General features: G+C 51.9%; 4 protein-coding genes across 11 annotated transcripts in view; 3 read left to right on the top strand and 1 right to left on the bottom strand.

Moving 5' to 3' along the window:
* The first annotated feature begins 401 nt into the window (after positions 1-401).
* CUEDC2 (CUE domain containing 2) lies at positions 402-14,543 on the top strand. 4 transcript variants are annotated; one of them, XM_030488655.1, is made up of 9 exons: positions 402-570; positions 7,201-7,294; positions 8,139-8,282; positions 8,607-8,668; positions 10,107-10,240; positions 11,364-11,534; positions 11,864-11,925; positions 13,566-13,626; positions 14,022-14,543. In XM_030488655.1, exons 2-9 carry the CDS (start codon positions 7,221-7,223, stop codon positions 14,166-14,168), a joined length of 855 nt encoding a protein of 284 aa, XP_030344515.1. In that variant the 5' UTR covers positions 402-570; positions 7,201-7,220; the 3' UTR covers positions 14,169-14,543. The 4 variants fall into 4 exon arrangements, with proteins under 4 accessions (XP_030344515.1, XP_030344512.1, XP_030344513.1 ...); XM_030488653.1 differs by lacking the exon at positions 14,022-14,543 and adding an exon at positions 1,487-1,621 and having other exon boundaries at positions 486-570; positions 13,566-13,798; XM_030488652.1 differs by lacking the exon at positions 14,022-14,543 and having other exon boundaries at positions 470-570; positions 13,566-13,798.
* Positions 12,827-19,443, bottom strand: FBXL15 (F-box and leucine rich repeat protein 15). 4 transcript variants are annotated; one of them, XM_030488650.1, is made up of 4 exons: positions 19,384-19,443; positions 17,414-17,664; positions 16,171-16,673; positions 12,827-15,820 (listed from the first exon to the last, which is right to left on the bottom strand). In XM_030488650.1, the coding sequence occupies exons 2-4, from the start codon at positions 17,594-17,596 to the stop codon at positions 15,631-15,633; spliced, it is 876 nt and encodes a 291-aa protein (XP_030344510.1). In that variant the 5' UTR covers positions 17,597-17,664; positions 19,384-19,443; the 3' UTR covers positions 12,827-15,630. The 4 variants fall into 4 exon arrangements, with proteins under 4 accessions (XP_030344510.1, XP_030344508.1, XP_030344507.1 ...); XM_030488648.1 differs by lacking the exon at positions 19,384-19,443 and adding an exon at positions 18,865-18,951; XM_030488647.1 differs by lacking the exon at positions 19,384-19,443 and adding an exon at positions 18,405-18,489.
* On the top strand, positions 17,698-19,791 carry LOC115608768 (basic proline-rich protein-like). The gene is made up of 3 exons (XM_030488089.1): positions 17,698-17,722; positions 17,901-19,039; positions 19,159-19,791. The coding sequence occupies exons 1-3, from the start codon at positions 17,698-17,700 to the stop codon at positions 19,789-19,791; spliced, it is 1,797 nt and encodes a 598-aa protein (XP_030343949.1).
* The window catches only part of PSD (pleckstrin and Sec7 domain containing), a 46,298-nt gene continuing 43,826 nt past the window's right edge, over positions 18,971-21,442 (top strand). For both annotated transcript variants that reach the window (XM_030488643.1, XM_030488640.1), the window contains exon 1: positions 18,971-19,039. The gene's annotated coding sequence lies outside the window, so the exon portion shown is untranslated. The remainder of the gene's footprint in view (positions 19,040-21,442) is intronic.

Genomic DNA, 21,442 nt, shown 5'->3' with positions numbered 1-21,442 from the left:
CAGAAGAGGGAGCTGAGCCAAGAAACTCTGCATGCAGCTCCCAGCTCCTGCAGCGACAGCAGCTTGGAGAACATCCCTCAGGAGGTGCTTCCACCCACTTTGGCTACGGAGAAGCCTCCTAGCTTTGCCCAAACAGCTGAATATGTGCTATTTTCGCAAAGGAATACACCTCTTGCCCTTGGAAAGGGGGAGAATTACACTCAAGTCTCTATTAGGGTGACTCCACAGAGCACTGCCGTGTTCCGGGGCTACACAAAGACACTGTTGTACCACAAGGCCTGGCCATGCTCGCAGCCGCCACACTGTTCCTCTCTGCCTTTGCCGAGTCTCCGCAGGGCACAGCGGGGCTCGGAGCCCCGGGAGCGCAGCGCTGACGACAGGCCGCCTCACGGCTCCTGCCCACAACCAACATGGCAGCGCGGGGAGCGCTCCGCACGCCGCCGCTCTACCCTCCCGCGCCCGCCTCTATGGCTGGCGCCGGGCGCGGACACGTGACGCTTTCAACCGCGCTGCGCGGGACCTGCGCGCCGCGAGGGAGCGAGGCCGCGGCGGGGGCGCGCGGGCCATCAGGTGACCCTGTGACCTCACCCATGGCGGCGGCGGCGACCCCGGCGGGCGGGGCGGGGGGCGCGGTGGGACGGGGACCGGTGGCGGCCTCCGCGGAGCCGTCCTGCAGCCCCGGCCGCGGTCCCCGCAGCGCCTCGGGGAGCGCGGGGAACCCGCGCGTTCGGCTGCACTCCGGGGACGCGCTGGCAGGTGCCCGCGGGGAGGTACCGGAGGGGTGGGTGTGTGTATGTGTGTGTGTGTGTAACGGAGGCATCTGCAGGCCGAGGTCCGGGCGCCGGCACCGCACGGCCGGCACCGGCTGCGGTGTGAGCTGACGCGCTTTGCACGTGGGCCGCGGAGGCTCCGGCTGCGCGCGGTGTGTTTTGGGGGCTCGGTTGCCAAATGCTGTCAAGCCCCCAGTTCTTGTCCGCTGGCGAGGGGGGCGGACCCCGCGGACATCAGTGATGCCGCAGAGCTGCCCAGCCGGTCGGTGTGCAGGTGACCACCAGCCGTTCAACCGGGGCTGGGCCTTGTGATGCTGTGCCCGAGCACAGCGAAGCTGCCGTGCGGAGGCCTGGCCATCACTTTCTGGTCTGACTGGTTAAAGCCACCTGCAACAAGTCGTGCTTCACAGTGGCGGTGAGGCCACCAGTGCTTTTGGAATATGTCAGTGGTGGTCAGGGACCGCTGCAGGCCTTGCTGCAGAAATTGTGAGTTTTGAAAAGCATCCTGGCATGGCAGTGGGTTTGAAGGCTGGCAAGTATGCTGTTCTCTCATCCAAGTTAGCCTTTCACACAGTGCATTTTATTCCAAAAGTTAAAGCTGTACCCTCTGTGTTAGGGGAAATAGTCACAAGTGACATAAAACATAAGACACCAATAGGCAGAGAATGACGCTTGTGCTCCCTCTCTAGCTAATTCAGCTTTCCTTTTCCATAAAGGAGACTCATTCCCTCATTGATGGCTTAGGCCAAGCAGTCATAGGATGGACCCTTGACTCTTCCACAGGCACTGAAGTGACTTTGTGAACACTGGCAGTGAGCTGAGGTCCTGGCACAGGTGGTACTTCTGCTCAGGTAAGGGCCCCATGGCAGCAGAGCTGACTACACCCAAGTGTAGTCCAGTGTAGATCTGAGGGGGAGGGAGGAGGCTGGCCACTGGCATTACTATTTTCTATTACTGCAATTTAGTAGGACTAAGTTATTAACAAAACCCTGGATTTAATGTTAGAGCATTAGGCAGTTAATTGTGTTAACGTGCACAGTGACCTCAGCCTGCTTTCCCATAGCAACCACACTGTGAAAGTCCTTTCAGGGACTTCTTTAGCAAGCAAAACAAAAAATGGGAGAACCGAAATTACATCTGTAAGGTGTTGCTCAGCCCAGAAAGTTTTCTTCTAAGCCAGCAAAGTTTCAGGAGGTTAAGTAGTTCAGTGGAATGTAGCCACAGCATGCTCTCTGACTCTGGCTTTTGAGAGATTTCCTCTGAAGCCGTGTATCTCAGGCTACACGGAGAGCTCCTTATATCCAGGGATCCACACTTCCCCAAGCACAAGTACGCGTGCATACACACACAGAGCTGTGTGAGACATGGTCTGTGCTTTCTCATAACAAGTTTTCGGAGAGAGCATAGTGAGCCATCCCTGTCCCATTACTTACTCAGGAATAATTACTGAAACTTGAGCTAAAGGAACCTTCTCGAGGTGTTCTAGTCAATCCCTCAGCCAGATCGGATTTACCTAAACTTTGTCTAACCTGTTCTGAGAAACATCCAAGGCATACAACACCCATCTCCTTCCACTTGCAGAAACCTGAAGTCACTGATAGGCAAATATATGGTCTCATAAAAGTTGATACACATCCAAATGGCAGTTCCTCTTGGCTCAGAAACACCTTCCTAAATTGCTCTCCCCAGTCTGTCTTGTTAACATAAAGTCCAAGGCACAATCAGTCATTCCCATCTTGTCACATTGACATTTGAGAATGATTCCTGACATTTGAATTGAAAGAGCCTTTGGAAATGATCTAGCTTTATGTAAACGTTTCAGATTTTCACCCTTTGTTTCTTTTTAAGAAAGGCAGATTCATATGAGTTGTACAAAAAGAAGCTTGAATATAGCATAAGTAGATATTTCAGACACCACAAGGATAACAAGGCTTTTAGAGGAGTATTATTGCTACAGCTTTTTAAAAACAAAACAAAACCAAAACCACCACAAAACCAACAAATCTGACATTAACTTGTGAGGAAGGAAAATGCAAGGATGATGGAGGTTACTACATTTTCAAGACAGACAGTAGGGTGGCAAACTCTGTTGAGCTGCTGGCTAAAGTATCTAGTACAAAAATGAGTAATTTTCACACTTTAAGAACTGATACAGTTTTTCTCTGAGGTGAGGAAATACATACGCCATGTGATATTATGTGGATCACTCCTGATATTTCAAACAAGTCTGTCTTAATGAGGTGACATACAGTGCTCCAATGCTTTTTCACTCTTTAATAATAAAACCCAGTGTTTAAAGACCGAAAAGTGACAGGGATTTCCAAAGGTTGAAGGTCTCGTGTTCTGACAGTGCAAGACTGTGAGGCTCCAGCTAAGAGCAGAGCAATAGCAATACCATTTCTTGACCATATGTTTTGAAGAAATACATTCTATGCAAAATGTTAAGCAGAGCCCACATTATAATGACAAGAATGGAGAATGACATGTAATGTCATTATATGTCACTAAATAAGGACAATTATTTGTCATTATATAATGACAAATGCAGAAGGACTTTCATATGTATGTTTGAATCAACTGACAAATACTGAAGTGATCTTAAAATCCTCATTGCAATTATAGCTGGAAGTTTAAAGCAGCAGTAACACCTTTGCAGTAAAATTGAGTTCTCAGGAGAGTACTTCCTCCTGCCTTTGGGTTTTAGATTGTTCTGTGCATTATAAATCACTCCTTCACAAAACTGTGCGCTTAGGATAAGCCCATCTAGTAAATCTCCCCCTTATCTATTGCAGGTCTCCACTAGAAAAAATTTGGCATTTGCAGGTATAATGCATGAGGTGTGTTGGTATCCTAAGTTATATAACTCTAAACTTGGCTGTGGGGAAAGGACATGCAGCAATGCCAGTTTATTCCTTGAAGAATCCATTTTAAAATGTTCATATATATGTTTTTAACCAGCTCTATTTCAAGAAAATACGCACCAAATCTGAAAGGTCTGAGCACCTTCAGGATTTGGCTTCCACAAACCTCATTTGGGCAAGACCATTGTGCACTACAGATCTCCTAGATGTTAAGTTTTTTCAGGGCTGTTTACCATGTAATAAAATTTCTCCCTTGTGGCAATAAATGTTCAAATGCAAATGCATTTGTTTCTTTTGGTGCCTTTGGTTTTACAGGAGTAAAACCCAAATGGGTTCTTCAGGAGAAAGGTCGTCTGACCTTTGAAGAAATACTTGATCACCAAGCTGCTTTCTATCCTTCAGTGTAAGACTGCTTTTGTCAATTACAGGGTTTCTTTTCACCAAAGGCAGTCTAAAGGTGGCAGCTTGCCTTCTCTGGATGTAAACTTTAAATCCAAGTGTGCTGGTGGATGGATTTGACAAACAGAATTTATGCCCAGTTGTTAAAATGTGCTGCCTTCTTTCCTCTGGTAGACAAAATAGAATAGCCTTTGTTCAGATACAGCATGGTAACTCCACAGGAAAATACCTGAATATTTCCAAACACTTCACACCAGCATTTCTTGTGGTTGTCAGAGGTTGAGGAATGGATTCAAGACCAGTTAGTGACTGGCCATAGCTACAATAATCCTATTGCTGAATTACTTTTTTCTGTGTTTCTCGTCCCAGTCTGACACTTGCCTGCAAGTGTCTTTGATTAAGGAGATGAGTGACTTTGTCTGTGCTATTGATCAGAATAAATTACCAGCACTTAATTTATGGACCTCACAAAAGTGCCTTTGACATGGTGAATTGTGCTCTGTTCCTCAGGTAATTGGTTGTCAGGAAATGGTATTGGTTACTGTAGAGTTATCTCTCATATAATATTGGCCTGTTTCACGGAAATGGACAAAATATTTTAGTCTTTCAGTTCCCAGGATGTCATGAAGACTAAGAAGGAAATAAGCATTCTTCTTGATAGCAGTGACCATAGTAACTACATTTTGACTGCTATATGTTGATTTCACATCCCCGATTTCTGTAAAAAAAGAAAATTACTTTTCTTGTACTTGCAAGTTCAGGGGGCTTGGTGGTTGCCAACATTTGCAGATTCAGCTTAAAATGGGGTAGAAACATGCTGCTTAGGACAGTGTTCTTGCCAATAGTGAGATTCAGAATCTTATAATTGGCTTTTTGATGTTTGAGAAGGATAGAACAAAGCTCACCTTTTTTTCTGGATACGTTGCAAAGATGACAAAGATAAACTTGGTTCTGTCACACCACTAGAGAACACGCAAAATACACAGAAACAAATGGGAGAGAAAAATGCAAACAAAAGACTCTCGTGAGGGCTGAAAAAAAAGCAGCTCAGCAGCTCACTTCAGGTGTGCATGAAGAGCTCCTACCTGAAGATGTTTGGAGTCTTATTTTCCTGTAATGTGATGAAATGGGAATTTTCTAATTGAAATTACAGGAGGCAAAGAAATTTTTTAGCTTAAGACAGAAACAGCAAACAATCCTTTCTGATGATGCTTTTCTCTGGCTGTTTCTGCATGTGCTGTGTTTGAATACATGCATGTTGGTCATACAGTGGTACAGCACTTCTAACTCATTGTTCATTTCCCCAAGTGAGAGGCGCATGGGAAGAATGTTTGCTTTCTCCTTTAGTTAGTGGATCTAGATCAGTTGATACTACTAGTATTGTAGTATCTACTACTACTAGTAGGGTTGATACTGCTAGTAGCTGCAGGAGAGTTTAGGTGATTAGATGGCTTCTGTGTTTAGCTTTGAACACAGTGAAAACTGGGGCAGTTGTCTGTATGAGTATGTCTCACTGTTCATGTCCCGCTGCTGCATGGTTCTTTCTGTATTTGTCTCCTGCTGCCCCAAGAGAATGGCACTGACACAGGGATTCAGTAAAGGTAGCACAAACCTGCATTTGTTCAAAGCCTTGAAGAGTAGAAGGGCACAGATTGGGAATGTTTGATGAGGAATCACTGTAGGGAGGTGCAATGTGTGATGCCATATGCCCAGCAAAGCACTTTTGCACAACCTTGTGTCACAGCTTTCTCCCTCAGGATCGAGAGTCAAATTTCTAGAGCTTCAGTATGACTATAACCAGGGGCCAGTCTGGCTGGCTTGGGTGTACTCCTCTGGACAGCCACAGAGGAGCACATGTGCTCTCTTGGCACCTGCAGTGGTGGCCCGATGCAGCCTGGATGGATCCTGAGACAAGATGGAGCTACCAACAGGCTGCTGGGCTTTGGTTCTCTCTAGGTCCTGCAAGAGCAGTGCTGAGTGCTATGGGGTAGTTTTGTCTGTATCCTGCTAGCTCTGGAAGGCCCATCTCGGGTCGGGCCTCATCAAACCTTTTTGATTCCCATGGGAACAACAGTCCCGTCTTTCAGCAACCCACATGACTGCTCCATGAGTTCTGTGTCAAACAGATCTGGTCAGGTCCTGGTGTGGTTGGAATGAGGGAGGTGCACTGGTGGGAGAATAATAACCTTTGGAAACTATCTGGCTGATGAACACATGAGTTTCTCTTTATGCAGGGCTAGTTTCCTTCCTTGGAAGAACTCGGTGCTTACACTGGGAGTTTGTCCACCCAGCAGCTTTGTAAACCCCAGGGGGAGGGAATGGTTAAGGAATGTCTTTTCTCCACCCGTTTCAGTCCAGGCCCAGTACTGATAGCTGAAAGAGGGCTGTGGGCAGCCCCCCTCTGCCATTGCTTCCGTAGGAGCTCTGTGATTCTTAGAACAACCCTGAGTTTTGGATTATCAACCACCACTTGTTGCAGCTGCATCAACTGCAGAATGGTTCATTTACTGAGCAGAACAACAAGCTCCTGTTTGGGTGGGATTCCACTGGCAGTCCGTGCCTGACCTGGAGACCTTTGATATTTTGGCTGGCAGACTAGTTGTCTGTGCCCTGCTTGGTATTTCCCTGTAAAATATGCTCTAGGTTGTCCTTTCTTTAGGAGACATTACCCTTCCTCCCACTTGTTCCTGAGTCCAAGCATCACTGCAAATGTTCTTGTCTGGAAGGTCCACCTCTCTGCACTGAGCATGCAAACCCACTGTCCGCTGCTTCCTTGCCAGACAGCTCAGCATTCCAGCCCAGGAGGTGCCTCTCAAGTCCTGCAGCTGGACACAGCTGCATTTCCAGCTTTGCTTCCTGGAGGGGATGTTTTAAATGTACAGTACAACTGTATATTGCCAGCATCAGCACGAGCTGGAGAGGCCCAAGATACTGGGACTGCTGTGGGCTGGTATTTCCAGTGGATTCTAATACTGCTGCTTGGTATGGTTATCTTTGCCTAGTGTTACCCAGGGATGACAAGGAGGAGTTTGTGAATTTTTCTCGTGAGAAGAGCATACTGGCCTATACCAAGCCTACCTTTTGATCTTGTTGATATTTTGATCTACTTCTTGCCTTTGAAATTACATGGAGTTTTCTTTTTCCTCCTCTTTCTTTTTTTTTTTTTTTAGAGGAAAGGATTTAGAGAGACATGGAGCTTGAAAGAATCATTCGAGACACGCTGACACACTTCATCCAGTCCCACATCTCTGCAGCAGACCTCAGGTATGTTGAGTTAGCAAGATCCAGTATCATTGCTCTAGATTGAACTCTGCATTAATTGTCCCTCTACACATTATACTGAACTCTGTAGTTTTCCTGTATTTTGAGTTACATTCCCTTAAGTCAGATCCAGGATGCAGATAATTTGCACAGGCTCTGATAGGAATGCTTGAACAACTATCTAGTAATGTCATTTCTTTGATGACCAAGATGATTAATTTCCTGTCCAGTAATATACATTAGAATATGGGATTCTCTTCATTCCACAGAGCTCCCTAGGGGCTTTCTGAGCAGCCTTACAGCTGGGAGCTGTTTTTGAACAGAGCTTTCCCTATTTTGAACTCTGCCTGCATGCAGAGGTACAGCCACCTTGAGGCTGGAACACAGCAGCTGGTTTGGCAGCTGGTGGCAGCAGTGACACAAGTGTGGAGAGCAGCAAGCAGAGAATACTGCATCCCATAGAAATTGCAACTTGACAGAATATGGTGACCCCATCTGAAACACCAGTCAGCACAGAAAAGTGAGGGTTTGAGCACTTGGAATATTTTGGTTAGCTCAGCTGAAGCACCTGCAGGAGCACAGCATCTGGGCATATGCTAGATCTTTCCTTAAGTGCTGCCCAGGACAGCAGTGCAGTATTTAATCTGTAAATGCTTCCCAACTGACCGCTGACCAGCTGCTACCTGGCTTTACTGGTGGGATCTGCCCAAGATACAGTCCACAGCGGTCCTTCTACTTCTCTATTAGAGACAAGGTTAGAGGGAATGGGATGGAGAGAGAGAGAGAGAGAGAGACAAAAAGGGCCTGCTGACTCTGCTGCCACATCCCATGTTCTCTCTGTCTCCAGTGGGATGGATGATGTTTTCTTCTCCTATATCACGGGTGTCCTGGAAGAGCTGGGCTCACCAGAGTCCTCCGAAGAGACTTTTGACATGGACACTTTTGTGGAAATGATGGAGGCGTATATCCCTGGCTTTGCAGAAATCCACAGGTATGTGAATGTTACTGCTTTGTATGTGCAAGCCATGCACTCGGGGCCTGGACCCAAGCCCCTCAGTACCATAAATTCTTTTGCTATACCCAGTTAAAGATGTATTAGTACCAAACCTGTGCTATTGTGATTAAGTCAGTCTTTGCCTGAATACACAGATGTTAATCCCAGTATAGTTTGCAAATAGGTCCTTGGCTATCTGAAATGCCAGTTTATTTTGTTGGGCTGCCCAACAAGCCTTGTCTTTCTGTAATGAGGTAGGTAAGTAGGATAGGATACTGCTTTTATTCCTCGCGCTAATTATGCAGCTTCTGTCTTTTGCAGTGGGGATGTTTGTGAAATGATGTTCTCCCTCTCAGAGAGGCTTGGTGAAGCTCGCAACAAAGGTGAGTTGCACAGACAATTTCGGCACAAGAAGGTATATTCTGCATGTGTTTTCAGTCTTAGTATTTGGAGTTTGATGTTACAGGATAAAATACAATCTTGTTTGCCACAGTTAGGCTCTCAAAAGGGACCCTGAATTGACTGACAGGTTTTTTTTGTTTTATGTTCAGTCGGGTTTTTTATATCAATACATGGGAGGTTTTAGTCATGTGGAATACTGTCCAAGACATACTGGGGTGAAAAACACTTGATCAGATCTGCAAACACCTCTGTTGAGATCAAATCCAGAGTAATAAGGGAGAAATGGCAGATACTGTGCTGCTTGTTGAAATTCTACTGTAGGTTAATTCTGAAAGTAAGGATTTCTGCCTGCTTCTGTTAGCCATCTGCCTAAGTGACACTACCACTGGGCAGCCCATGTCAGGTGCATCATCAAGTAGAGAATCCAGCTGATTACGTGTATCGCTTCTAGACTTTCAGCATCCTCAAAGCTCACTTCCCTTTCACCCATGAACCCTGGCATGGCTGCAAAATCAGCAGTGATGTGCCCTGGCCTGCACACTGCAGGACTGCAGAAGACTGCGCTATCCTGGTGGCCCTTTCTAACCTCAGCATTCATGATCAGCTGGATTGCTATATTAATCAGCTCCAAAGGTACTTCCCACTAAAGAACAGACAGGTGAAGTGCTTGGATGTTAAACGTTTCAGGACATAACCAGTCTGGGTTTTGCTTATCTAGCAGCATTACTGCTGTCTTGCCAGAAGGCTACACAGCATAGAACAGACAGTCCTGTCTTTTATCTTACTTGCTGCTTTCTTGAACTTGACAAAATCTACTGCTCTGCTCTGGTCCCCTACATCTACCTTTTGAGGATCCTGATGTAGCCAGAACGTGGAAGGACAGCACCATCCCAGTTTTAGAGAGGACAGGACAGAGGTGAAACAATTACAGTGACACAGAAAGAGCCTGTAAAGGGAGGTGCATCAGAGTAACCTGATCACAGGGTGTGCTGGCTCACATACAGCCTGGGGACTACCAGAGTGTATTCCCAACTTTAAAATCAAAACCACGCCTTAGTTCAAAGTTTTGCAAACACCAGAGAATTCTTAGAAATGTTAAATGCCCTAAGTAGCCACAGCCAAGGCATTAGAGGGCCGAGAATTGACAGAATTGAATTCACAAGCAGCCCACACCCTGTAAGACCTGGAAATGCAGCATTCAGGAGCTCCAGCATGCGCTAGCACTGCCTTCTTGCAGGTCAGGGTGAGCAGAGTAGCTGTTGCCGCTGAGGGCAGAAGGAGCAGTAGTGCTTCCCAGTCTCGTCACTTAAGAAAGGATTTGCTTGGCAAACGATGCACTAGCAATCTAATGGCAACAGAAAACACAGAGCTCTAGCCTTAGTGGGACTGTTCCTCAGGAGATATCACTATGTCTTTAAGAAAAACCTGGCCAAAAGGCTGTGGAAAATGGAAGTGAAGCACCCTCTGAAGACCTGACCAAGGGCCAGGAGCCTGGAGCTGGAGCCTGCAACGGGGAAGGGCAGTGCACTCTAACAGATGGAGCCGGGGCCCAGGTATGAACACCCTGCAGAGGAGCAGGAGCAGTGGGGACAGTCACCCAGCACTAGGCTACCAGCATCACCTGAGGGCGTTTTCTGGCTCTGGAGGGAATGACAGCATAGGCTGTGACAGCATCACTGGTGTCTCTGATCTCCATGGTATGGCTTGAGCAAGACTGCGTCAGTAAATGGAAAGAGAAAATTACGTGCTGACAGAAGAATATGAGCCATCACTCTGGCTCATCCTTTCCAGCCACTGGAAAAGACGAGCCAGAGCAATGGTTGAGAGAGCCTGTCCCAGTGCCCTCAGAGACCCCGCAGCAGCACCATGGGGATGCCTCTACAGCACTCCACCTCACTTCACCCTGTTCCCCTTGCCTCACTCCACAGTTTGAGGTGGATCACCATTTCTCTCCCCAGCTATCCTATAGTATGTGCACAGGAAGCAGTCCCATCTGTGTGTCAGTCCTGAAGATGCCAGTCCAAACCCTCAGTCACCTTCTGTGCTGTGCGTTTACAGAGCTATACAGCACTGAGTCATTAGGCCAGCAGTCCTGATCCTGCAGCACCATTCAGCATGACCCATGCCACAGGCATTGCAGCACCTGGCAGATCCCCCCCTCACCTCCTTCCCTTGCACTCTGCTTGCTTTTTTTCCAGTACTTATCTCTTCCTGCTCTGCAGTGCAATGATTCTGCATCCACAGCCTTCTAGCAAATGCTGCTGCTGTGCTTCCTTCTGATGTAGCCACAGGTCACTGCTTAGCAGTCCCTTCCCTTTCTGATCAAAGCACATACAACTTCACAAGGCGAGCAGGAGTTCAAGCAGTACACCACGGTGTCCAGAAAGCTCACTCCTAAGGAGGCACATAGGATGGCCACACAGATGAGTCAGTTCATAGCAGCTGTACTTTAAAGAACGTTGAAATAGAGGGGGAGAAGATTAAGGAAGAGTGATGCTTTGTCCTTGCAAAAATACAATCTCCTGTTAGCTTTGGGAATGGTATTTAGTAATGCTTGTAAGGAGAGAGAGCCTTCAGCTAAGGGCAAGCTGAGTTTCCTGACAACGCAAAACCAGAAAGGCCCTTTTCAATAGCTCACCGTATCCCCACCTTACCTCTGTCTCTTGCTCCAACTAGGAAGGCAGTAACTTGAAGGATGGTGTGGAGCTGCTGCTGGAGATGTTCCCGGCATGTACCATGAGCCAGGCAGAAAAGGCGCTCGCCATGGCCTTGGGGAACTTGGAGGAGGCAGTGCAGCTAATTGTGGAGGAGAAGGTGGAAATTGGCCCAGCAGGTGTGAGTGTGAAGGTACAGTACTCGGAGCTGGGTGGCAGCAGGCCAGGGAGCAGGGCAGAGCTCAGGGGCACATGGGTGTCCCCACTCTCTGCTGCAAGCAGCTTTAACCACAGGAACTTTCTGTGCAAAGAGCCAGGAGGGTCTCCTAGAGCAGGAGCCCCTCTCCCTTCCCTTTGTTCTGTGCCCACCGCCAAGCCAGCACCCCAGCGGAGCTGTGGCTGGCACCCCGCTTCCCACAGGAGCCGGAGTGCTCCACGAGCAGCCGGGCTCACCGAGCTAGCAGGGATTAGCTGTACACCCCACATGTTGCGCCACTCATACACCACCCTGTCTCTTCCCAGGAGCTGGCACGGCCCCGCAGAGCGCCCAACCACGAGGAACTCAAACAGGTTATCCTACAGAAGTAAGCACCCAGCAGCAGAGAACCCCTCATTCTGCTCCAAATAAAGGAAGAGGTGGCATTTGGGGGAAGGTCAGAATGACAGTGTAGTCTATAAAAAACTTGGGGTGTACAATGCTTAGTAAGGATGCCATGAAGCTGATTCAGGTATAGCTGGACGCACCTATAAATACAATCAATCATAATGTGGGGAAAAAAAAAAAGGTTTGGGTTTGTTTTAGAGCTGTGGCACAGGAACAGGTTACCTGAACCAGCTGGGTCACAGTGCTGGCTGTGTGTGAGGTTTCAGCCTCCTGCAGGTACAGTGTAAGTCACAGTACTGCCAGCTGAGGTCCTGATTAAAAGTTCAACACAAATATCATGCTGCAGCTCAGGTAACACACTGTGACTTGTAAAACTACAGGAGCTCATTCATACCTCCATCCTTGGAGACAGTCCAAACAGGGCTAAAGATATCTTTAAGAGACCGTGTGTACGGCAACTTTGGGAAGATTAAATCTCACTTGTTGAATGTGTGAACTCAGTACATTTAAAGAAACCTCTCTGAAGTCCCTCTATGGACTTCTTGGGAATGAAAGTGGCTTTAGATTGGTTTACCTTTATTCACTTCCAAAAGCATTTAATTTTCAGTAGGAGAACCCACACTGTGGTTTCATCGATCTGCTTTAAGATCTCAGCTTTCACGAGTATCCTGTGGGCATGCAGATTGCACGTCTATCCAGCCGCATCTTTTCCACCACTTTACATCCTCCCCAGTGACAGAATAAACAGTCAGTAGTCTAAAGAAGATAAAGCAAAGCAGAATGGCAGCCAGGCAGAATTAGCAATCCCTGTCCTTGCCCATGTCCTGTGCAGGCCAGTTTCAGGGTGACACACAGGGGAACAAAAAAAGCACAAGCTGATATTTGTTTCTGGGAAGTTCACTTTAATGACATTTTGGCAACATCCTGTACTTTAAACATCACTCAAGCACAGGTACAGAGAGCAGATCACCATAGCTGAAGGTACACATGAGCAACTATATTAACTACTGAGGGAGAAGTCATGGTCAGTTGTGCTGTCCGCCTGCTAAGCCAGCGCCAGTCTCAAGAGTAGTAACTCAGCAGTACAGCAAGCAAATGCTTGGGCCCTGATGTTTCAGTCACACAGGGCATGAGGTGATGCTTTTATGAAGTTGATTCCAGCACAGACCTTTTTCACAGTCAAATAGTAGGTGAAGCGTGAAAGGAACACCATCTCTTCAGGGCAGGAGCAGCCAGCTTGGTCCTGTAATCTCACCTGTCTCCTTTGGCTGCCATCGGTTGTGCTGAGGAGCAAAGCTGCCCCAATGGCAGAGCACACCAGACCTCAGCACCTCTTTCAGTTCTGCAGGGGCCATCGGCATTCTGAGCAGCCCAAGTTTTCAATACCCTTCACATATGGCCAAGGATGCTACTCCAGGAGAATCCTGCTGGATTCTCTCCAGAAGGATGACACGCTTCTTGCCTATTTATCCAGAGGACAACATTAAGTGCTCCTAGCTGCAATCTAGGCACGCAGGACACATTGTACAGCCACAAACCAGCCAGGGGAGAAAGGACATAGGCTATGAACAGCTCCAGGCAATGCATGTTACAGTGTTCACTAAATGCATCTTATTTCAGATATATGATGGTGGATAGTGCAGATGATCAGAAAACACATCGACCAGCTCCACCCAAAGAGGTAAGAAGTGCAGTCCCACTTTACCAACAGTTTGAACGTCCTTTGGCTACAAGGTTTAAAAATTCAGACTGCAAGTCCAGAAAACAACAGGGCAGAACAAAGCAGGAGCATTCACAGAGCCCGCTAGTAAGCGAGGAGGGAAGAGTAGCTTAGCTGAGGGGTGGCAGGGTCTGTCAGTACCTACCATTCCTGACTAGCATAGCTCTTGCTCCCCCCCATCACAGAGCTGCTTTCCAGTTTTGCCCAAGATTCCCAACACAAAGGATGGGTAAAGCAGCCCACCCCAGTCTTCCTCTGCCTGCCCCTGAGAGCACAGCTCTGCTTCTGCTTGTCCCCTCCCTTTCCCTAGCAGCGTGGCTGTCCACCCACTTGGTGTTAACGTCTTTCCTCTCCAGGCTCCCAAGAAGTTGATCCGCTATATCGATAACCAGGTGGTGAGTACAAAGGGAGAGAGGTACAAAGACATCAAGAAGCCTGAGAGTGAGGAGATGAAGAGAACCTACATCAGCCTCAAACCAGCCAGGAAGTACAAGTTCCACTGACAGCCAGGTCCTCCTGTTCTTCAGCCTCCACCTCGCCAGCCAGGCATGGCAGGATGGACACATGGCACCAGGGATGAGGGGACCCCTCCACCTGCCACTAACTGGAACTAACCCAGGAGCCAGGGCAATACTTTCAGCTTCCTCAACTAACCCGGCTGACAGGAGACCTCTCCTTGTGTAGCTGTCCCTCTGCCCCCAGGGGCACACCGCAGCGGCTCTCTAGGGCCTGGGCGTTCTCTGCTATTCCTTGCATGGGACATTTTTAGATCCAAGACGTGGCTTGTGCTTTTGCAGCAACCTTTTTACAAGTCTGCACTGTTGCTTTAAACTGAGTGCCAGTGTTAATAAAGATGATGCAAGTTGGTGTGTAGTTCAGTCAGAGCATGTGTATGCTTTATAGATACCACTTCCAATCCCTCCTGGGGCCAAAGATAAGAGCAGGGTCATCCTCTCTTCCGCTATTTATTCTCTTCATCATATTCACCACAAGATGTGGCTGCTGTTTGGTTAACCACTTGGCAGATAAAAGGGCTGAGGCTGAACTCCAGACCAAAGCTAGGCGCCCTGCCAATACCACCTGCAGCACTCCATAAGCTCCAACTGACAGCATGGCAAGGGCTCCTGTCATTTCTCAACAGTATTGGATGCCAAAGCTCCAGCCATGCAACACGGAGCAGGATATAATAGCTATCCTGGGTGCTGCTGAAATGTTAAGTCACAAGCTGGGGGAAACAAATAGGAATGACCAACTGCTTTCAGTGACAGCACAGCTAGGTTTGGTGTTTTTCTCTCAGTGAAACTGCAGTTAGGAGCAAGTTCCCCCTGAAAACAACTCTCACCTTGCACCAGCCCAAACCAGCACCCTAGGCCTGGGCAGACACACTGCTTACACCTGGGCCATGCCAGCTCTTTGGTGTCAGGCTGGCCAGCAGCTGCAGGCTGGAGCTGGGCTCACTCTGCCCTCCTCCCACAGCTCAGAGGGGCCTGCCTTCTCCCAAGAGGGGGGCTGGCAGCTTTTCTCCTTTGCTCCAGCTGGCCTGGTGTGTTCCACACCTCTGCTGGCATGCCCTGCACAACACCCCAGGGGACGGTGCCCATCAAAGACTCTCCTGCTCTCGAGACAGCTGCCATTTAGAGATTTAAAATACAACGAATAATAAATCCTATCTATTAGCTGGCCTGGCCAAGGCCTGTTCAGCACCATGGTGTTCCTGCAAGTCACTCGCTCTCTCCACGCCACTGCAAAGGGAGTTACTTTCCCCAGAGGCACCAATGAAGCCCACTCAAGAACACCCACCCGGTGGCTGCTAAACAGCCCCAGAGGAAAGAGTGAGCCCCACTCGGGCCAGCCTTGCCAATGGGACCAACCTCTCCCTCTGCATATCTCCACTGCAGCTGGTTCCGGCATCCTCCCGGATCCCAGCATCGTGTCAGTCCCCCCCCCTCCCCAGCAGCAGCACTTCTAGATCTGGAGGTTGATGAAAGGGGCGAAGCCAACCACGTCCTGCAGGAGAACAAGAGCCCTCTGCAGCGGAGGCTCCACATCCAGCTCCACCCCACGGCTTCGGAGGATGCTCAGGCTGGACTCAGCCACATTATGGCAATGCTTCACCTTCAGCGAGCGCAGCTTGGGACAGTACTCAGCCAGGACCCTGCCAAGAAAGAGCACGTGCAAGTTGCGTGCCAGGACTCTAAGTGCACTGCTCACCCTCTTCTCTACTGCCAAAAGCCCAGTGCTCACCACTGTGCCACAAGTACCAACCTTTGGGAGCAGTATCCTGGTGGTCTAAGAGAAGCTCCAGGGATATGGTTGGGTCCCAGACGTACCCTCCATGACATACTGGGAAATCTGCTGTTAGTAGCCTCTCTTGAAGGGCCTGCTAGTGGCTTCTCCCCCAGTCTGAGCTCTCATTGCTTTCAGCATGAAGAAATCTAACTTCTCTTCTGCTCCCCACCCCAGACACCTGCCATCCCCATGCCAGCTCCCCAGGTTGCTCAGTACCTGATGGAATCATTCTTCACTCGCAGACACCCCGTGAGGTCCAGGTGTTCCAGCTCAGGGCAGCACTTGGCAATCTCCTCGACGGCTACATCACCCACATTGGCATTGACAGCCAGTGACAGAGACTTGAGCCTGCTGCACTTCTGCACCAGGTAGCAGATGGCCTCGTCCTTCAGCTGGCGACAGGCCGTCAGGTCCACAGCCTCCAGCGCCTTGCAGTGGTCAGCCAGGCTGCGCAGGGACAGGCTGTCTACCCACTCGCAGTGGGCCAGGGAGAGCCGGCGCAGGTTGGGGCAGCTCAGCGAGATGGCCACCAGCACGTGGCGGCTGAGCTGGGCACAGCCCTTCAGCTGGATGTGGTGCAGGTGGTGGTTCTGCCCGATGACCGGGAGCAGCTCCCTGTCTGTCAGCCAGTCGGAGCAGCTCTGGAGTGCCAGCTGCTGCAGTACTTCGTTGTCCTTCAGCAGGTTAACGAAAGCAGCTCGAGGGATGGGAGGTCCGATCTGCGTGGGGAACCCAGGAAGAATGACGTGTCCCCCAGGGCTTCAGATCACCTGATCCTCACCAAATACTCTCTCCCCTCCTCTCTTCCACTGTGACAGTGGTGACCAAAGACACCCCCTCTTCTCATGCCAGAGTAAACCCTGCTGTCAAGCTTTCCTCCCCTTTTGCCAAGGCTACTGCCACAAGCTAGATGCTTGGGCTTCTCCATCCCACATCATCACCTCTGCATTTACATATTCGTGATGAACTCCACACCTCTGCTCTTCAAAAACTCTTTGCTAGACTGCTATGTCCTCACCGAACAGCAGCCACTGCTGCCTTTCCAAATCCCAGGCAGTGTCTCCCAGAGCCAGCATAAGCTTTCCCTGAAGATGAGGGACGAATTATCTTCCATCAGACCCACCCTACTGCACTGCCTCCATGAGGAACAACAGGCCGTGCCACTCAGGACTGGCTTTCTCCTGCCAGCTGGTGCCCATAATGGCCAGGGTGGAGCTTCCCAGCTCACTCCTCCCAAGGCCTCTTGCTAAAGACACTGGCATTGCTGGGTCCTGAATCACTACCTCTCCTCCCTGAGCCCATCTGTCCAGTCTGACACCCAAGCCATTAACTCAAGCTCCTGAGCAGAAACCAGCCTCCTTGTCAGGGGGTTCTTCTCCTCACATAGTCAGATGCTCCCCTGTTAGCTCCAGATCAGTAGGACATCTGTGTCTCCCCCAGCCTCAGAGCCATCCAATACCTGGCTTGAGTCAAAGCAGCGCATATTGGCCAGGTACAGCTGGATGAGAGACTGGAACGACTTGCTGACCCTCTGCAAGCTCAGGAGCTGCTGCAGTGGCAGATGACAGAGGATATGTGGAACCAAGATGTCTTCCCAGGGCAGGTCCAGGAGGCATCCCCTGGAGGGGGTCAAACTCATCATCAGATGTCAGGGAGCCAGGCTACAGTGGGAGCCAGGCTAGATGTCCTCACACCTACTGCAAGGTGCCTCTAGGAGGAAGAGCCAGAAAGAAAGACTCAGCGATGTCTCCCACCATCAGCGCGCAGGGTAACACCCCTTGGCTAAGCCGTCAGCGGGGCAGGCACCTGCCACCTGCGTCACCTCCTCCCCAGCCTGGGACGTTCACTGCTCAGGCATCCGAGTCCAGCTGACTGCACTGCCCTCCAGGAGAGCTCGGGGGGGACGGGACTTTCCACCAGCCGTTTGAGGTGTCCCTGTCCCTCAGTGAAGCAGCAAATGACTGCTGCGGCGTTACCGCACCACCAGCACAGCGGCTGTGCCTCCCCTTCATGGCTAAGCATCGCTCTACCTGGCGGCTCGTCCCCTGCACCCGGTGCCGAGCCACTCGGACCCCTCGCGAGGGGAGAGCAGCAACGCTCCGGACTCCCCGAGAGCAGTCTCCCTCTGATGAGGCCGCAGCCCCGGGTGGCCAGAGCAGAGGCAGGAGCCGAGGAGGGAGCAGAGGGGTCCCGGCAGCCCGGAGCCCCCCGAGCTGCGGCTGGAGGCCGCGGCTCGACACGAGGCGAGCAGAACCCGCAGCCGGTGGGGGGGGCTCCCGCTCGGCCATTCCTCCCGCACCGCCCCTCGCTCACCCCCCGAGCGGCCCGGCTCCCGGGGCAGGAGCCCCGCCAGGGCCCGCACACCCGCGCCCCGTACCCCCCCGCCGCAGGGCCCCACGGCGAGGCGGCTGTCCTGCCGCGGCCCTGCCCCAGCGCCCCCGGCCCGGTACCTGCCGCCCCCCGGCGCCGCCCCGGCCGCTCCATCCGGCTGCGCCTCACCCGGGCGCCGGCGTCCAGCCGTCACGTCACGCCGGCGGGCGGAAGTCCGCGCGCCCCGCCGCCCCGCCCCCGGCCCCGCCCCGTTCCCTCGCCCGGCGGCAGCGCGTGCGGTACCGGGGCCCGGCCGGACCCCCCCGGGCAGCGGCAGCGCTGCGGGGAGGGCTCGGCCCTGCCAGGCCGGGGCACCGGGCGCGGGAGAGCGGCTCCGGCGCTTCGGGCGGGCCGGTGGTTACAGGTGCCGCCGGTGCCGCAGCGGATCCCGCAGGCTGCTGCAGCGGCGCGGCTCTCACACCAGCCCCGGTACAACGGCTCCCCGTGCGCACCCGCTCCCCCGCGCACGCCACCGCTCCCAGTCACCCAGTTGTCCCAGTTCCCCCGAGCACACCAGATCCCCAGCTCCCCGGTGCACACCGGTCGCTCCAGCCCCGCGGCTCCCCGGCTCCCTGGTGCACACCGGCTGCCCCGGTTGCCCGGTCCCCAGCGCACGCCCCTGCCCGCGGCAGGCGGGTTGGCGCATGCGCAGCGCAGCGGCGCTGTCCGTTCAGCACCACGCGGAGCTGGGACCCGCCGGGACCCGCCGCTGCCGGTGAGCGACGGCGCCGCCCCCCGGCCCTAAGAGACCCCCCCAGCCCGGCGCGGCCCCCAACACCCTCCGCGGTCCCGCTGCTCTCCTAGCGCGCTCTGCCGCCCCCTCTCCGCCCGCAGAGCCGAGGGACCCCCGGGAAAGACCGGTCCCCGGGGCTCAGTTCCCACAGCACCCCCGACCGGCAGCCGCTGGGCCCCGCTCTCCGCAAGTACGGGCCTGCCTGCCCTTGCCCCCCTCGTTCCCCCCCGGGTCTGGGGCGGGACGGCACTGCCCGCTGCGGCTCGCTGCCCCCGGCCCGCAGCCCCCCACCCTGCCAACCGGCTCCTCGCGTTTTGCTCCCCCACCGGTGCTCCACCTGTCCCCGTAGCCCTGGGGTGCGGGGTCTGTCTCCTTGCCGGCAGCCCCCGCCGAGAAGCGGCCCGGGCTTCTGCCGGCGCAGTTGCCATAACGACTCGACAGAACCAGACGCTGCTATTTCCCCACTGCTCTCCTCCCCGCTGCCGGTTTGTGGGCAGCCCTGTACCCCATCGGAACCGCACTTGTACTGCTCACACCAGCCCTGGACGGGTGACCCCATCCCTGGCTTGGATCCGAGCCCTGCCGTCTTGCGCGGCATCAAGCTGCAGATCACTGCTGGCAACAGGCACTGTAAAAAGATCCACCTGGCAAAAGAGCAGGGCCCAGTGAAGGAGTCCCACATCCCTGGTCCTACATTCCCTGGAACAAGTCCCAGGTTCCCTGGAAAGCAATGACCTGTCTATGCACCCTTGTGTGCTCATTCCCTCCCAATGTGGAGGCTGGTTTGGGGAAAGGTGGTCTTACCCTATTGCCTGTCCTCTGGTAGTAGTTACCCATGTTAACTGTCTGCCCCTGGATGTGTAGCACTTACCCCTTGAGAGTCCCAGTGGCTCCCATTAGCCTTCCTCATTTACAGAAGGACAAGTGAGCAGGGATTTTCAATTTTCTAAAGGAGCTGAGAATGCCCCCAGCCATGGCCTAGGACAGCACTTCCTTCCTCTGCGGTGAGGGCACAGAAAGCTCTGGGAGTGCTGATCCTGCTTCTAGACCAGGAGGGTTCATTTTGCCTTCAGGAGGTTTCAGCCGTGTGCTCACTCTATTCTTGAGTTCCTGCTGTGAAATAGAAGTGTGGCATCTGGCAGGGAGTCCCCTAATATTACCCCTGACTGTGACTGAAACTGGCTACAAGGAGGCTTTTTGAAACAGTGGTCTTGGTCTGGATAGAAGATGAGGGAGCACCAGCGAGCAAGGGATTGCAACACTCAATTACATCTGCCCTTCACTGTGCCAAAACAGACCTGGCTGGGAGCCCCCTGCTTGTGCTGAGTCCTTGCTCAGAGGATCTGTGTTGTGGATTGCTTGTTATCCTTCCTGAGCAACATGTGTGCTGGACTGGCAAGTGGGACCTATCCTGCTCCCACACCAACCTCTGTTTATGTTTTTCATTTTGTCTGATCCAGCTGGGCTGGCTGAATAACTTCCCTGGCATCCTGCTGGTAGCAGGGCTCAGAAGAGGGCTGAGAGTCAGCCCTGACAGATTCCAGGTACTGCAAGGAGGTTGGGAGGCACCGTTAGAATAAAGACAGAAGTGACACAAGGTTGTGTTTGTTTGGCGTTTTCCTGGCTTGTGCTGCACATGGAGTAGGTGAAGAATCTCCTACCTTAAAGATGTGGTACCAAGGCAGAGCCTCAAGAGTTGTTTAGTGCTGGGCCATCTCCGTTGAGCCACTTACAGCACCTCTCAGGAATCACACCTAATCCAACTCAGTTCAACCTGCTTGCAGGACAGCAGTCACTGTGCCAGGGCTGGGGCACTGCAGCACCTCAGGCAGTGCTGGCTCTTTTCCAGATGCAGCTCTCAGGGTCAGAATTACCCTGGAAACAACCAACAGCTTCTGGATACCTAACACAACACTGCAGCAAGTCTCAGCATTTAGGGGAGTGCAAGCAAGATGGGGAAGAGAAGGGTGAACACGCCAGCTGTGTCAGGGCCCTACGGCAGCTGCCCCTGCAAGGGCAGGGGCCTCCCCAGCCAGAGAGCAGCCACTCAGTACCTAGCCAGTGCCCAGTGGGGGCAACCAGGGTCAAGCACAGCTTTACAATGAACAAGCAATGCCACGGCAATGCTGGTGTCCACCTAGGACATCAACCTACAGAAGAGGGTCCAGACTGACAGTGCCCGTAGCCCATCAGAATAGCTTAATTTAGCTAAGCTGGAGACCAGCACTCCAACAACACCGCAAAACAAGAACCAAGAGTCCCAAGCTGAGCTTAAATAGAGCCCCTGCCCTATGGTCAGGAGTGGTGGAGGCTCCAGATGAGGCTGGTTAGGATCACTAAAGTTTACTAGCATCCTCAGGGCCCTGACAGCTGGTGGCCTGTGGG

Source organism: Strigops habroptila, chromosome 5, assembly GCF_004027225.2.
Source record: "Strigops habroptila isolate Jane chromosome 5, bStrHab1.2.pri, whole genome shotgun sequence".
In the NCBI taxonomy this organism is placed as follows: Eukaryota; Metazoa; Chordata; class Aves; order Psittaciformes; family Psittacidae; genus Strigops; species Strigops habroptila.
Note: the sequence above shows the minus strand (reverse complement) of the source record. Positions and strands in the feature narration are given on the sequence as shown.